Genomic DNA, 18,221 nt, shown 5'->3' on the forward strand with positions numbered 1-18,221 from the left:
GAGAGTGACATTTTATTCGGTGTAACAGCAGTACATCTAACTAAATTCCACAAGGGTAAGGTGATAAATTTGTATACATGAAGAAACCACCTCAGAACAAACAGACTAACTGCAAATTGTTTTATTCAGTGATAATGTACTTTGCAAATATAGAATACTTTGCATACATTTCCATTTTCCTTTGCAGACAGCACTTAAAGATTCCTTCCATTTCACAAAGCACCACTGAACTAAAATGAAAGCATTAACATGTCCATGAAAATGTACTGTAGAAATTAGAGCAGTAACACCTCAGCCATTTTTCTCTTCTACTGGAACTGACCAAACCAATGTTGGCAGCATCCCAAAGCAGAAAGACTATTCTGCAAGTGCGGTGAAGTTTGGAGGCTGTGAATTGATCCATGCAAATTACCTTTTCCTTTGTTGCTAAAATGACAACAGATTAGATTTTGAAAGGCTTTTGCAACTATAGAGGTTCAAAATACCGTTTACTGAATCAAAAATCAGCATTTAAAATAAGAACATAGCGGTAAAACCGGAAACAGAAATTCAGGTTAAATTATTGCACTCCGAACAGTTTTACCTTTACCTGTGCCCAAGTAAATCTTGTCACACTAAGTGAAATAAAAATACATTCAGCTCCTCCAGTCAAAATCTAGATTAGTGATTTTTTGCCTTGGCTACACGCTCTCTTGTACAGATGACTCCTTGGAAAAAAGGCATTCATCAGGTCCTGGACTGCAGGGGAAGCCGAAGGGCCAAGTCTGTCAAGTGACTCATTCCAGGTTGTTTGCTTTGCCTCTTGATGTATTCTAGCGTTTTCACCTGGGTAAGAAGAGAAAGATTTTTAGTGTCTTTTCTCATTTCATAGCCCATCATTTAATAATGTGAAGGTGTTTTAATAGACACTCATGGTTTTCCCTAAATTTCACTGGCTACATGAGCACTTGCATTTCTTCCTCCAGAGCTCATTATCATGTGCATCTTAAAAGGCTCTGCGCCGTGCAGTTCTTCCACTAAATAGAAGTGCTGCATTTATCTTAATTATCTGGACTGAAAAAAAATTACAGCACCCAACATTTCCAGGTTCCTTCATGTGTGAAATATTTTAAAATGCTAGAAAGATACAAACCACTTCAAGTAAGACAAGTTGCTTATTCATTAAGAAACATTTAAAAAATAAAGGGGGGGGGGTGTTAAGCTAATCTAATTTTATTTTTTAAGAGAGCAACTTGTAAAGAGATCAGGTTTATTCATATCAAGAAAATGTTACCTTTTCCCGAATGAGGAGCTGAAAAAGATCTTAAGAACTAAAATTTCCCTGCATTATCTGTTTTCCTTACCATAGTCTTGGTGTCAGCAAAGCCGTGTTTCTGAGCAAGATTCCAGAGATTGACTGAAAGCTGGTTTAGTTTGTTGTTTCGTAGATCTCCATGAGCTAGAATAGTGTTAAAGAAATAGAGTGCCAACTGGCTCTGTCGCTTTAGGGTCTATAACAGAAAAAAATAATATATCCTATGTTACCATATAGTCTTCCCAAAATATCCAGCGTAACATCACTGTGTTCTCTGAACTCTTAAAATTGCAAGGGGCAGGTACACTGCAATAATTTAATACACAGCAATAATTACAGACACAAGAATACAGACGCAGTTTTCAAGCTCCATTCAAAATGCAACAAGTAGTGGCAGTCATGAATCAACCTACGCTGCTGTAAATAAAGTAATTACACAAGACTCCTACATCTCACACCACTTTGGCACAGCACAGTGTGAAGCTCTTGACGTATTTTTAACTCCAGACTCCCTATAATTGCACAGCAATCACCCTCCCACCAACCAAACTTGCACTTACAACACTATAGCCATGTATTTTTTTAGAGACCACTATCATCAATCTAGATTAACGCAGCTTCAGGCTTTTTCCAGCAGTCTATTCTACTGTTTATTTAACTGAAGATGTTTTTCCCTGCTATTCTTTCACTGAAACCTTGGTGATACCAACATACTTGCACCACATTTGCAGCTACTTTCCCTAAAATTGCTGAGGAGGGACCTTAAGGAGGACGCCCGCTTCATGGTTCCCTGCCATGGGGGAGCACCATGCCCTTCAGCCTCTGTGGAGGAGTTCTGGGGCACAGGCAATGCCGCACTAGGCTTACAGGGTGCTACCACCCTGATCTGGGTTGACTGGAGAACAGAAGTAATTAAAATGCTATTGCAGATTCTGCCTATTCCGACAGAGGAAGTCTGAAAAATCTAAAAGGATGAATTATTACTGGATGCATCTGAGATGCAGTATTTCTTTATATTGCTTCGCAGCAGCTGCCCTTTGGTTTTCGCTCAAGACACACCGCTGATAAAAGCATTACTTCAGCCCTCTCAGTTCAATGCACGCTGGGGTAGCTAATATTCTGTGTTCAGATACGAAGTTACAGGAAGAACGAGGCAGAGACTGGGGTAAGAGGAGTGCAGTGATCTCCGACTTGTGTGCTCCTAACATGATATTGATACCAATGCAGCTCTGCCCTTTCCCTAAGGGGCCGAAAGCAAATTGATTTCTCACTGCCAGTAGAAGGGAGGTCAGATGCTATTAATCAAAGATATGGCACACACTGAGCTATCAGTCCTCCAGATTAATACGGCAAAGAAAGCCATGCCATTAAAGGCTTGGCTAACTAGGAAAAAGAACATAGCATGCCCCAAACTAGGAGCATCAGGCTGCTCCTGTGTGACACAGAGTACATCTGTATGTGCAGAAAAAACGTGACACATCAGAAACAGTGTGCCCACCCACGCACGCATGCATATGCAATGCCCAGAGCTGCTCAAGGCCACAGGAGAAGGTCCCTAAGCACTACATTAGTTACGTGAAACTACCAAGATGACAGCTTTTCCTCTAACAGTTATCTACAGTAGCATTTCCATCCCAATAGCTCCAAAACCTGTTCACAGCTTAAAACTACAGCCATCATTTGGGAGTGTTGAACTGTACTCCCTACCAGATACAGAAATACAACTGATCAGTCTGGTCTGGTAGTAGTAACCGACAGCAGAAATACAACTCAAAAAGACAATAAAAGGGAAAGCAGTTATGCTTAAATGCTTAACCATTACTGTAGTATTCCTCTTGTAAGACTAACATCCCACAGGGAAATACAGATACAGGGTACAGCCAGCTAGCCCGTGTTTTGCCATATTATTCCCAAGGCATCCTGCCGTATCACCATGCATCCTGGATTAACAAAATAATCTATATGACCTAAATTTTTTTTTCCCATTGACCATCTAATGCCCGTGAGCCTTCTGCTGAATACAAACTTCAAAGAGGTTCCTGGGAATTGCTTGGAGGTTTCCTCACAAGAAGTGGGACAGTTAAACTATTGGGCTGAATGCAAAAGCAGCAGAACTCCGGTCTGAATAGCAGCTAGCGAGGTCTTCCAGGCAGTATCAATGCAAATACAAAATCCCTTATTTAAAATAAGGATAGTATTTTGACTAATTTGAAACATATGTACTTCAAAAAGGATCTAGAAACACATTAAAAAGCTGGAAGAATGAGATGCACTTTAACCCTCATTGTATTGGGGTAGGTATAACAGACAGGATTTTGGCATCTAGTCATCAGTTGGAGAATGCAAAGCGAAGAGAGGCAGGCTCAGGTATGCAGTAAATCCCACCACGTCTGGAAACTAACAAGAAGAGTCAGACAAGGCTTCACATGATGATGAACAGGAATGTTTGTGTAACATGGCACCGACCTCCAACCCGAGGGAGATATCTATGCCAGCACGCTGCCAAGCCTGCTGACATAACTGAGATTGAACTGTGGGTAGCACTCCAACTCACAGGATGTATTCACAGGCAGCAAGGAGAAAGCAACAGCTCAGCTATTTGGCAACCACATACATCATGGGACTAGCAATTCCCACACCAAAAAGAATTGCCAGCCTTCTAGGCAGTGCATTTTCCATAGTCGTTGAAATACTGCTGATGACAATGAAACAAAGAACAAACTACATCATCCCAGAACGTGACCCCTGTGTCTTAGCCCCTCCACCAAAGTGCAGAGCAATGTCCAAATTTCACAGTGTAACAGAAAAAAAAAATGGAATCTTTCATACAATGGACCATGCAACATCATATTTCATAAAATTCTGGCTAGCAATTCAAATATTCATTCCAGCCTTTCAGTGACTTTTGTCAGACATCTATGTCATAAGAATACCCTGAGCCTTCTGTTAGAAAGACATCTGTGCATTTAGATACGTTGCTTCTCTGAAGGTGCATCTGACCCGCTGCTGCTCCCATGTACAGCTTTGAAATAACTGGCTCTGTGACTTGTTAACAGTCCATCTGTGGCACCTTAGAGCTCAGCATGGCCTGTAAGGCTCCTTCAAGGGACTAAATATATCAATCTAGGCTGATACAGCATCGTTAGTATCACCTGAGCTATCTAGCTCAAAATTAATTCCAGCACTACTGTGATACAGGTGGTTATATTCTTGTGATCCAAATCAAGCAGCCTTGCTCTTCCTCAGAAGCTCTTACGTGAAGCCCTTCAGGAACCCTGTAACATCTATTAGTTTGCTGGAAAACATCACAGGCTGCATGGGGCACACCAGGTGCTCAACTCTCTCATTACACGACTGTCCTGACACAGGATAAACGAAGCACCTAGCACCAACAGTAGCCGATACAAGTTCATTTATAATAAAAGGAAATAAAGATTTAAGAAGAGAAAACACCAAGAACCAAGCTGCAGCTCAGAGCTCACATACCACACAAGAGGATGCATATCCCCTATTTCACCACTCCTTTAGCACACCGAGACAGTCAGAAGAGAGCTTTTTTTTGATACAGTCCTTGAAAGAGCAGTCCAGAACCTCTCTCCAGAATACTCAGAGTCTCAGTGACAGCGTCTGCTGGTGCAGGGTACAGTAACACTAGTTAAGGCAGGCTGAAACATTTTACTCCCAAGCTCTATACTGGCACCACGGTAGGTTCATCTCTATTTCAAAGTCCTTAATGTATTTTTAAAGCTTTCAATATTCATAGCGCTGCTCACATCAGTTTAATTTCCTTCTAAAATTAATCCAACAAAGATGTGCTCCACATGGAACTTGTGGTTCATGAGGACCAGACCATACTTTCCAAAGCCACGCTCAGTAATCCTGCTGTAGGCCATTAGCAGAATCCCGATTTATTTATTTTGGTTTCCACCATTTACCAAGTATCTTACAAACATGCAAACCCAGTGTTTCAAATTAAACTGCTTCTAGACTTTAAACCCCACCAGCATGCCAGAGACAATGATGTAATAAAAGGATTAATCTGGGAGTTTGGACTCTCCAACTCTTGAGACAAAGAAGTGGAGTTACGTGCCCGCAGCAGCCACAGTTCCCCACCACCCAGCACTGAGCACCCACCGCCTTGCTGAGCCACCAGCAGGCAAGCAGCAAGCGTGCCAAACCAGGCACCTCTGCCACCTCCAACGCCTTCTGAAACTGCAGCAGGTCAATTCCCTTTTCTCCCTCCTTCCAAACAGGAACATCATGTTTAACCATCTTTAGAAAACCTTGGCCAAGGGCATAAAATTCTTCAGGATGAACAACATCTTCTCAGTTTGAAGTATACCCACACACAACAGAGAACTATGTCCAACTCTGCCTCTAGTTCAGTATTCAAACACGTGAAATCAGCTGAAGTTTATATAAAATTCAAAATCAGGGGTGTTGAAAAAACCTCAAGAGCATACCCAGGAATTGCCTTCTACTGCTCCATCTTTGATACTAGAAAGAGTCCAACATTGATCATATGGTACATGGGAAGATTGCCATCCTAACATGGTACTGCCAAGGACACAACATATTGGATCAAAAATCGTGCTTGACTAAAACATACTCCATCTGGACATTTATCACTTGAGTAGCAACAGGCAAGATACTTACACTCCTAAGAAACCTGGAGCGTAAGATTAGTTTTCCACCCACAATAAGGCCGAGAGGATTCACTGATACATGCTCTCATGACCAGAAACAGCTTGTACTTTACAGAACCGTCCCCAACTGAACATTTCCATTCCAACACTGTCACATAAACGAAGCATTCTCTAATACTGCAAAAAGACCACATCGTATTAACGTAAGATGCATTGTTCTCCTCCAACTTGCCATTTCAGTGAAAGCATTTTACTGTGAGAAAAATTTATTTGCCTTTAAAGCTTTTAAAGGAAAAGAACCAATAAAAATGCAGAATCATCACAGGCTTGTTCATTTAAATAAGCAGCCAAGAGGATGAATAATTCAAGGTCACCAACACTGAAGCAATCCAAATACCACAGTGATCTTATGATGGGTTCTACTTTAGCACAAATGGAGGTCTCTGACAATATTCTCGTCACCTCTATTTCCTCAGCGACAGCGGCTTCCTCAAAAAAATATTCATTCTTACAAAACAATTATTATTGAAATCTCCCAAGGACTTTTACTCAACAAAGCAAAATAAATGTTCCCCCTTTGTAAATAAGGATGGACAGAGAAGTAAATCCAAGGCCACAGAGACAAAAGCAGGGCAAGGACCTATATCCATGCTGCTTAGCTTTAAATCCAGTTTTCTATGCAACAACTGCTTCAGTGAAGTAACACAGGATCTCATTACTCAAAGTATTAAGCTTGAAAGCAGGAAAAAAAAAAAAAAGCCCCTCAGAAACCACAGATTTCAAGCCATACAAACATTCCCACCTACATACTCCATACAGGAGTCAGATGCAAAAAAATCATTTGCATACAACCCACAGTCCTGATAACTGTTAAAAATCTTGTTCCAATACTCACTTGGACATTCTTACGTGTCCAAATATGGTTGTTTGCTGCTGTTACTGTTCTGAAAAAGAACTGCTGTTCACAGTGGTGTACAATGATGCAGAGGCATTTGAGCAAAGGATTTATTCATCTTACATCTCTATAATTGCTCAAGGAAGGATAAACAGGATAGTAAAAGCAGAAAAAAGGCTAAACAGCATAGTGCCCTCCAAATATGTATCACCCAACAGATTCTGTATTGGCAAACACTACAGCCTACTGTGCAAACAAGCTATATAAAAAAATTACATCAAATTTATCATCACCTCCCCTCCCATTCCAGTCTCCAAGCCACAAGTTTTCTGTCAATATATAGCAATTCAGTAATGGGTGATTAGGAAGTTGTGGAAGTGTTCAACCTCAGAAACTGTTGTGCTAATGAACCTGTAAGTTCGCATTATATTAGTAATACTGAAAACATTACTCACCTGGTTTTCACATAGAATCCATGAAGCTATATTTGGTTCCTCAGAGCCTCTGAACTCCAGTCAAGAGATCCAGTAAGCTGCCTAGAGTTTTCTTTATTTGACTTTGAACAAATATAACCCTGTACTAAAAACAGATAAAGCCAAAACACCTTTTCCCTCCCCCTGCATGTCTCTCCTGACTTCATCCTAGTGTCTGGGATTCAAAACTATTACCAATGAAAGGTGGTTTCCATTGTATTCTACCCAGTAACAGACTAACTGTGAATTCTTACTTTGCCCATTAGAGAATTGGACCTTTCAGGCTACTGTAAACAGCTGGCAAGAAAACACTGTTTATTTATGGAGAGAGAAAGTTAACAGCCAGGAGGAAACGACAGGAAGGACAGACATGGAGCAGATTTTAAGCATTAACTATACTGCAATCCAAGGAGTGACTGTGGCACTGTCTCCAATTCTCTGTCTTAGGCCAATAATTGCAATACCAGCATCATGGAGCTCATTATAGTCAGAGAGACTCTCATTAGGAAAAAAAGTTACCCCACACTGAGCATCGTATTTCCATAACCAATCTACACCAGGACGCAAGCCAGTTAAAGCTAACCGTAACCTCACAGAGCATCAGGTTTCCATAACCAGACTACTCACCAGGACTCAAGCTGGTTAATTTAAAGCTAACTCCAGATGTGCTGCTCTGCAATCATCATTGTGCACTGCAGCAGGATCACATCCTTTGGTGCACCACCACAACTGATCCCAGAATATACCAGAGTACCTTCTACTGCTTGCCTGTTCCATCAGACTACAGCACACAGCTAAGCAGGTAACTTTAGCCCGCATCTTAAAAATGTATTATAATGGCTACATGATCTCTTTCACATCATTAGGTCTCTCCACCACAAGCCTGCCTACGTGACTTACTCACTTTCTAAACAAGTAAAGTTACCTAATTTCCTCTTGTTGTAAGGCTCCTGGAGCTTTCTAAAAGACCAATTCCTGGTCAAGAAGGTGGTCCATTTATTCAACTCCAAAGTAATTTTGGTTTTGTATTAAAAGAAGCTGAGTAAGAACATACCTCTTCTTTTCCAAGGGTTTTCAGATGATCCAGGATCTGGGCTATCACTGTTTCACACAGTTTATTAATTTCAGCCAGAAACTTCGAGTCTCCACCATACAGGGTATCATTGGAATCAACTGCAGAAATGAATTCAAGCTTAGGTCTGGCTAAAGAGCCGTGCATTTATTTGCTACTGAAAACACCAGCCATTTATAGAAGACCAGATTTGGAAGTTATAAAATGACCCTTGTCCATGAAACACAAACAGAACAATCTTGTTTCAGTGCTTACCTCTTGGTTGCATACTATGATCTCTTGATTTTAGGAAAAACAACACTGAAAAGAACCTTCCAGTTTAAAGTCAGTCCTGTATTCCTGCATGCAGCCAGGTTCAAAATTATCGGCTAGACTTAAATGCAAAGCAGTATATAGTGTCAATATTCACTTTTTTCACAGACACAGACTCCCTGCTCCCATTAGTTTAGGAAAGTATGGCCATCATCTTCAATGGCAGCAGGACTGGGCCAAAAAGTTTATGTTTTACTTAGTGAAAACAGCAAGATTTTCAAAGGAAACTGCTTTTATTTTCTTTTTCTATTTTTTCCCCTAAAATAAAACCTTGATTACCTCAAAGTCATGAAGAGAAATTCAGAACGTGTATTTTCAATTTCAAACATGTTTAAGGATTCTGAAGCATTTTTTTAGAGGGAGAGAGCTCTTGAATGTTTTAGAGCTTATATAACTGTGATTTTAAACATGTGGGTTTGGCCTCATTTATTTATGAGGTTTAACTAAGAAGTAGGTTACAAGAAACTTGTAAGTTTAAGTGTGTTCTGGGTAAATCAGAGAGCATGTAAGATAAAAGGCGATCCCTTGTTCCCAGGTAAACTTCATTTAAGAAGCTAAGGTACGTGGTCTACCTAGAAGAAAAACCATCACCCAATCAGGGGAAAATTTACTAACTTTTATTTCCATGCTTCTCTCAAGTGAAATTTAATTTAGTTAGATTTCTCATCTTGGAATTATGCAGCTATTTTGGTCATATAGAAAAAGAGAGTGAAAGAAAAAGCACCTAAACCATGTTTCCTTACAGAATTTGAACAGCAGATCTACTATAGAGTAGCTGTTCAACTGACAACTATTTTCTGTGCTGCTGTCATGGTTGTGCTGCTGTGACAGATTATTCACCAGAAGAACTGCAGAATATATTCTAGCCTGCATCTTTCTGAAAGCCCGGTACAACTAAAAGAAAAAGCTAAACTAGCTTGGCCTATCAGACTAATTAATCTTGCCGGTATGCTTTAAAAGACTCAATTAATACTCTACCTTAATTTAGTAACCTCCCTATGATCAGAAGGCAAACAGTCAATTTTTAGAGCATATCCAAATATTACAAAAGGACTACAGCCATTTTATAAAATGCAAAACCTTTAGAAATCTTTTTCTAGCCATTCTGAAGATTTTTGCATGTTGCAAACACAATTTCCAAAACTGAAATCCTGCCTTCAAAGCAGCAAATACGTAACTTAAATAATGAAAACTACGCATTACATTCTGAAAACTGGAGTTGTGCATAAATGTGAATGAAACACACAGAGGTATAAACCAAGTTGATACTTCAGACTAAAAGAAAACCCTCCATAAATATAAAGTTCTAATATTTACTTGAAAGTTCACAGTTGTAAGTATTTGCACCAATACCACCAAGAACAAGCCAAGTAAACCCCTCTGCACAGATTCACTTTAAAGAACAGACCAGCCCATACATCTGTTCGGGAGCCACCTCCTGTGATTATTTCAAGTTACAGTATCTGGACCTGCATAAAAAATAATCCATCCTGTACAGCTGACTACCACTGATCTTCATTAACCTGTTACAGTGATAACACAATACTACAAACTGCATGGTGGAACACAAGGATCCAGAGCCGCCCTTATGTATTACCTTTATCTACATGGTAGATATATGTTTCTTGAGTCATTGCAGACAGCAGATGCAAAACATTAGTATAAATCCTGACTTTGTCATCGTTGTTATCCTCCCAAGTGTAATCCTGGATCACATTTAGTAATCCTCGCACAAGAAACAACACTCCTTGTTCTGGATGGTCCTACAGAAAAGAAAAAAGATAAGTCAAAAACAACACCACAATTACCCCAAAACAAAAATGGGATTATTTGAGGTCATTCAGGGGTTTAGAGTCACAGTATTAGCTCTATAAAAGCAAAGACTATAATATAATTAAAGCTGACAACTACTTTTCTTAAGTGTGCTTCCTGCAAATCCTTTTAAAAAGTTGTTCCAGTTTCCTTCTAAAAAACCCATTTAACCCATAATCATAAATTTGATCTAGGCAGCCTCCACAGACAAATTTGAAATGCTTTGTTTTTGTCACTGGGGAGTAGTACAAAACTAACTGTCAGCTTCCTAACAGCTAAGCCTTTAAAATTAAACACAATGGGTAGGTTTCTTAAATTAAAATAATGTCAGTAAGCTAGAGAAACAAGTATATTACTTATATAATTATGAGTTTCAGAAGAACACCTACACTGGAAAGTCAAAGTTACAGACAATTAACAGTGTTTTAATATGAAAGGAATATAAAGACATCTGCTTTACATAAGCTATGAGGTTTTGCAAGTAGTTTTAATATTGCACCCAGGGTATTTCAAGCTGGCACTTGATGCAAGGATACCAACATATGCAGGACAACTCACAGCCCACTGGGAACATTTCCTTCTGATCATCTATCCCATAAAGTAAATAGGAGAGAAAATTATGGAAGCCAATTTCTGAATCCTAGTACTCATTGGAAGTTCTTCATTACTGAATATGACAGGCTGGATCTTCTGGCTTCAGTCATCTATTAATGATCTGAATAATTTCTCTGAGCAGCATCCAGTTTTGACACAGCCTTCCTTTAAAGTCTGACTTCTGCAGCCAGTGGACAGCAATGACATCCCACAGTAGCAACCAGCCTGTCCCTTCCAACAACCCAGCACCTCCACACTGCTGAACATGACGGCTTGGGAAACCCCTTCCATTGGAAAACAGACAATCCACTGCTCTGATGATGAGGATTTGGACAGCACTATACTGTGTGTGGCTTCACCAAACATGTAGTCAAAGAAAAAAGGGAGGAGGAAACCATAAGGAATGTTTCAGTGAGGAGGAACAACCTACCTTCTCCAAGGACAAATGAATAAACCTCAAACCTTTTTTTTTAATATGCCATGATACTGAGCCAACCCTTGCTGGGAAAGAAGACTCTTCCCAGAGAGGGCCAGAGCTGTTAACAGAGGGAGAGAAAATCTTCAAGCCTTAGGTTTCCACTGCAGTGAAACGTTGAGAGGCAAAGGCCTGTCTTCTCTACACTCAATGAAGTACCTGGGCTATATAAGTTTTATCTTGGGTCTTACAGATTAATTTATAATTTTTCCTCATCTTTTAGCTATAGCTGAAAGTATAGGAAGGAATATTATATATATCTCCCTAAAATTGACAATTGGCTAAAAATTGGAAGGGTGTAGTAAGGTAGTATTCTGTGAAATATTCATCAAGAAGAAGAATCTTCTAAATATTGTTTTCATTCAAAAGATTAGGCAACCTGTAACAAAGTAACCAAAACCAATAGAAACCAGAGCTCTGTATTTTTCCCCTCCTCAGGTATTACATTTTATGAGTGCTCAGCTGAAGTACCACTTTTCTGCAAAGATCTATTAAAACAGTAAATTATGTTTACACAATTAAATGATAGTGAGATCTCACTCTATTGCAAATCCAGTTAAGTGCAAGGTGCTATTGAGAGCAGCAATACTGTACCTCCACCTCCAAACAACTGTCCTGCCACCTCATTTTGCATTGGGGTGAGCGATTTTGCGGCCAACGAGCAAATCAGTTCAGCATGCTCATGGAAAACTAACTGCTTATCTCCCACTCCAAGAAGCCCAGTCTGAATTTTTTAACAGGAAAGTCAAAATAGGCCTACGTGCTATTCATACACACACAACTTACCGGAACAACTAATAATGTGGAAAAAAAATTACAAAGGAATTCCAGGAGGAAGGCATCAGAAGGTCGCATCTTTCCATCTACACTGATCATTTTTGGCACTTCAGGAACAAGGCTCACTGCAGCTTTGAAAAAAGCATCAGCTACAAAATAAAAATATAATTGCTGTATTATCACTCCAACTGCGATGGCAGTCACGCCTGTGATCCAAAGAGCTTTGAGTCTCTTTCAAGTAGACCACAGAAAATGAACATCTGCTTAACTGCAAAGAAACTCGAGACTCAACAGTGAAAACCTGGTAATTCAAGTGATGCTGTTTTTTCCAAAGAAGTTCCTACATCACTTGAGATTTCTGAAATTGTAATTCCTCTCCTTTGCTTAACAAGGGGACACTATTGTTTCAAATATATAGCATATATAACAAAAAAAAGATTAGCACATGATTCAAAATTTACTTATCTAAAGAAATGCTTATGCTGTGAGAGTGAGGAATCCAATGGGGGGGAAAAAGATCATGCTATCTTGTTCACAAATTCATTCACAGAAGGCTGGTCAAGTTATGAGGAAGTACAGACAATTTAATTTCTCTAAGGATTTACAGTCATTAAAATACTAATACAGTACCAAAAGCTGACGTATTGCTGGTTACCTAGATAAAATTATTCTTTCCAAGAATCGCAATACAGGAATTACAGAAACCATCCACCATTATGGCCTCGCAAAATAGTTATTAAGAGGTTTTTCACAACTCTTTTTATTAGGTCTCTAATCCTACAAAACACACGCACAAAACCCACCGCACTAGAACATCTGTTCCTCAGTTTACTAAGTTAATATTCACAAATTAAAAACAGTATTTTCCCTTTTGCTCTAGAAGGCTTCTTCTATGTGCTAAGAGTTCACACACACACAAAAAAATTCTGACAGCAAGATTCTTTTGCACTTTCTTGGCTACCTTTCAAAATATCCAAGTATCCAAATCCCATTCAAATTGTTTAACTATATACTTCAAAGCATCCCTCAGAATTAATACTGTATCTTTATTTTACAGAAACAGAGACTGAAGCCATGAAATCAAATTTTAGCAAAGAGAAAAAGCATTATTGGTGAAAGCCACGAGGTGTTAGATGGCTGGGATGGAGATACCACGGACAGGCATGCATGGGCATTTCCAGGAGTGTAGCTTGCTCTGGAAAAATTTGAGCACATGCGACTCCAAGCAAATTTGCTAAATATAGTACCAACTGGTATCTAATTTAAGCTTATGAGGAATACCAGGGAAACATGTGCTTTGGAAAAACTGTAATTCTTCTGACTCTTATTTCTTTTCAGCACACGAGCACTCAAGCCCTTCTGAACCTTTCAGTGCTTAGAATGCAGACCCCTTCAGTCAAACATATTTCCTTTTATTCTGCACATTTATTTTGAAGTGAAATAATGTTTTTTATTGATTTTCAACAACAACATGTAAGTTTACAGAGCCAATCCAAAGGAAGGTAAGTAGTCTTCCTCTGAGCTTTATGAGAGGAAGGAAAGCAGCAGCAGATGTTCATCCTAGCACAAAGAAATGAATCGCTGTCACTTCCACAGTTGTCTCAGAAAAAAAAAACCAAAAAACCTGCATGCCCCACATCACTATATAATAAAAACGTGTGACCAGGCAAATGAAAAAATGTGTCTCAGAAAACAGTCTGCATTCCAAAGTACCCATGTCTGTGCAGAGAATACTCCTGCCTTGCGACATTATTTCATAATGGGGCAAAAATGATCCCGTGTCTCCACAATAAAAGAGCTGTAAAGTATGTCACCTCTCTTTACTGCCACTCTCCCTGCAATCACAGTCCTAGACACTCTCCCCTAAACTTTTGCCATAAACCCAAACCCTCTTTGCTACGAACAACTGCAATTTGATTTGATTTACTCTGCTTGACCTCCCGCCGTTGCTGCGAATGAGAGCTGCCTTCTCACCTGGCTGAACACCTTCAGAGGTGTGAGCTCCCTCATTACACCTGCTAGTAAGAGCAGCACGCCCACTTCCTCTGCAGGCAGCGAGGACATGAGACCCATCCACACCACCGACAGGACTGCTCACCGGGCCCTGCCCTCACTGCCACAAGCTCCTCTGTGCTTTCATCTTTCTCTTCCCTAGCCACGGGAGGTACAGGCAGACAGCTTTATTTAAAATTCTTCTCCCTGTCCAACGCAGAAAGGCAAGCCAAAAAAATTAATAAGAGCACAAAAGCAGTCCGTTGTATTTTCTATGAGAGAGATGAGTATTTCACATTGGTACATCCAGAAGTACCAGCAAAGGAGAACGCATTTATTTTGCTACAAGTTCAGCCAATCCATGCTAACCACAAAAGGTTCTTACGCTGGAACACTAAAAGCACATTTATCCAAGGTACACGTGCTTTGTAAGAAGCAAAAATAAATTCACACTAATGCAAAGGTTTTATTGGAGACTTTGCAGAAAACTAACTGCCCTCCAAACACTACCACCCTATTGACTTGCAGAGAGGTGTCAGAGTATGCATTACATGCTCTGATGTGGACGAAAAGTTCATTAAATAGGTTGTCACAGATGTGCTGTTTTCTTAATAAGTATGAAATGAGCATCGGTATTTAATTCTGAATTACACGAATTATGAGGTTATGCAATAGTGCTTTCTCTGTGTCTTTTAAGAGACAATTCATAAAGCTATCGCATAGAGATGTTTCAAGAGAAAACCATACACCTGCTTTTCCTGGCTTCTGAAAGGTATAAGGAACCACTTACAAAGCACTGAAAACCACAGTGATGTTATGTTCTTGATTTAAAAAAAAAAAAGAAAGAAAAAAAAGGGGGGGGGGAGCAGAGGAAAAAGATAGATAAAAAAGGCTTCTTCTGGTGAAGGGTGGGTTTTCTTAACTGCCTAAAGTACGATACTGCTTCTAAAGTGAGCCACTCTTAAGTTGGATAAGGGCAAAGCAGGCTGCACGTTACAACAAATCATCATGATAAAGTCTTCCCAGACTGCTGTTAATATCTTGTGCAGTGCTCTGAACATGACATACTTCATGCTTCGCTGAATTTATCCTTTCACAGCAGCTCCTTCATTTTGGTCAACCGTAATCCTATAAATCTTTCCCCTGAGCATACAAGCTGACCTTCAAGCTACAAAAACTTGGAAATTCATGTCAGCATTTCAGTAATGCTCTCCTACAGGAAAAGCAAGTGAAATTAGGGTGGAATGTTTTGCTATTGTCCAAATGCATGACTGGATGTACACACACACATTTCATTATACATACACATTATACACACAAATATATGTGCCTCCATATAATTCTATACATCTATCTCTCTACACAGAAAAATTAAGCTTACATTGTATTTGCTGTAGCAATTTAAGATTTTGGGCAGGCAAAAAGCCAAGGAGGAACAAAGACATTAGAGATGGGAAAACAATTAAGCTCCTTAAGTCCACCTTCAAAGAGCAAAAGAGAGCCTGACATACCTACACAAACTATTTTTAGTCACGGATACAATTACACAAGGCTAAGTCCACCCGAAGGACAAAACCAGGGACCGTACGCAGTCTTCTGCATTCCACATCACCTTCGTGTCCTACAACACTGTTAAGTCTATTTTAATACTCCGAAGATTTTGCTTCCACATCTGACATGTTGGAAATTTAATGAAGCCTTGTACTCCAGTGAAAAAAATTAATGGGAAGTAAGCATGGGGGGTTTTGTTGCCTTCCCCAACACCACCACCACCCCACCCCCCTTTAATAAATTAATGCATTACTGTTTTGACAACTGAGCATTGCAAATGTTTGGAACTCCTCCCCATGTTGGTGAGGTCACCGTGAGAATTTTGCCATGTTGTTGAAATGCATTTTTTTCCCTTGAGCTATGAACATTCTATCTTAAAATCCTCTACACATCACTTCCAGTCCAGAAATGACAAAGAATTATTTGAAGTAACAAAGGTGAAATAAGAAAATGAATGTGCTGCTGCTTGGTGAACTGGAATGTATTATGTTAATTCATATTATTTCATACTAATTCATAGTATGCAATAGCTGCAGATAAAAAGGTAATTATGTGGATGAAGCTTGCCAGTGCTAGTTTGAGAAATAGCTTGATTATAGATCGTTAGCAAGGCCTTAATACTTCATACAGAGACATAAGTGGAAGATTTGTACAGGGAGATCACACAGTACGAGCAAGAACACTGCATACAAGGTACTTTATTCTGATGCTGTAATCAGGAAATGCAACACATGCTGCTGCCCCCCCCCCAAAAAAAAAAAAACCCAAACAACCACAAATTTCAGCCTGCCTCTCTAAATTCTGTGTAATCCCTAAAGACTGTGAGGTAAAGTATCAGCAGTCTTTAAAGAGAGCTCCATTACTAATAATGGAAACTCTGAAAGAATAAATACTATAGTTAAATACTGTGGTTTCTCCTGGCCATTATAAGGTGAAAAAAAAAAAACCCACAACCAAAATCAAACAAGCAGACACATGGAAAAACATGATACAGCAACGAAGAGTCAATATGGTTTCTGCAGAGAGAAAGCATTCCTCAGAAGTCTCTAAAGTTTTCCAAAGAACTAGCAAGTCTGTGTTTAAAAGTGACCTAGCCAATGCAAATACTTAGGTTTTTAAAAAACATTCAACAATATCCCTCACACAAAAGGCTCTTAAAAGAACTAAGCTGACAAAAGAGAAGGAGGAAAGTCCTCCTGAGGATTCGTAACTTAATAAAGGATGGAGGGGGAAAAAGTGGGAAGAAAAAGTTTTCACAGTAGAATGAAATGACTACTGCATTCCTTAAGGTTTTGCAGAGACATGTCCTTACGATGAGCTGGGAGGTGACAATGTTTGCAGACTGGTCTGGAATGTGACTGCAAAGCATCGCACATGGATCTCATGATTCTGAGCAATAAAGCAGCAGATGAAACCTAATATTAGTAAGGCATGTGGGGAAAGAAACAGCCCTTGCTATAACTGTAGAAAGATAAGCTCTATATAGGCTATTTACACTCATAAAGGATTTCTGGAGTCATTACAGATGGTTTCCTGAAAACTACATCTTAAACAACTGTCAAAATGGCAATGCAATTATAAGAATCATTAGGAAAGTAATGGAAAACTGAGGTGTCAATTGCATCATTTATATAGCTGTTGTGCATTTACATCTGGAATCCAGTCCTGATCTTTCCATTTCCAAAAGGATAAAAGGAAGATTAAAAAGGTGCTAAGGCATGGACTGGTTCCTTATTAGAAGACTATACTGTCACAAAATTTTCAAGAATGTATCAATTCCATCTCAGAGGCAGCATGAAGAAAATGAACCAAGAATGACGGACTATTTTACATTATCACTAGTAGATCAGCTGTATGCACTGAAACACTCAGCCAACATTTAAAAACCCTACAGAAATAAATCCCTAAGTAGTAGATTTCAAAGTAGCATGTAACTGTGGAACTCACTGGCACATGAAGTTGCAAAGGCCAAAAAATAAAAACTGATTAAAAAAAATGAATTCCTAAGGATTGGTCCATTTATTTTATTAAATACTATGGTCCAAATGCAGCCTTTGTTGAAGGATGTATTTAGACCACCTGCAGCTGAAAGCATCATCCTACATTATTGTTTCCTGCATGTTCCCTTAGGAGATGCTACTAGACACTTTAAAAAACAGGTCATGGGCTAGACAGACTTGAAGAACTGACAAACTGATATGAAATACCAGCCTGAAAAGCTTACAGAGAAAAAGATGCCATCTCTTTCAAATCATATGGAAAAGCTATTGGCCAGGATAAAGAGAGGAACAAGAAAAAGCCCAGTGAATGGGAGAAGTTTCCAACTGT

The 18,221-nt window shown here is 39.4% G+C and overlaps 1 protein-coding gene across 3 annotated transcripts in view; it reads right to left on the reverse strand.

Moving 5' to 3' along the window:
• Positions 1-106: 106 nt before the first annotated feature.
• The window catches only part of VPS35L (VPS35 endosomal protein sorting factor like), a 56,705-nt gene continuing 38,590 nt past the window's right edge, over positions 107-18,221 (reverse strand). For all 3 annotated transcript variants that reach the window (XM_080386660.1, XM_080386662.1, XM_080386661.1), the window contains 5 exons: positions 12,360-12,499; positions 10,290-10,455; positions 8,363-8,481; positions 1,344-1,490; positions 107-825 (listed from right to left, as the gene is read on the reverse strand). In XM_080386660.1, the coding sequence (XP_080242786.1) occupies positions 727-825; positions 1,344-1,490; positions 8,363-8,481; positions 10,290-10,455; positions 12,360-12,499 (671 nt within the window). In that variant the 3' untranslated portion in view covers positions 107-726. The remainder of the gene's footprint in view (positions 826-1,343; positions 1,491-8,362; positions 8,482-10,289; positions 10,456-12,359; positions 12,500-18,221) is intronic.

This window comes from Falco punctatus (assembly GCF_963210335.1).
Source record: "Falco punctatus genome assembly, chromosome: 4".
NCBI classification, from domain to species: domain Eukaryota; kingdom Metazoa; phylum Chordata; class Aves; order Falconiformes; family Falconidae; genus Falco; species Falco punctatus.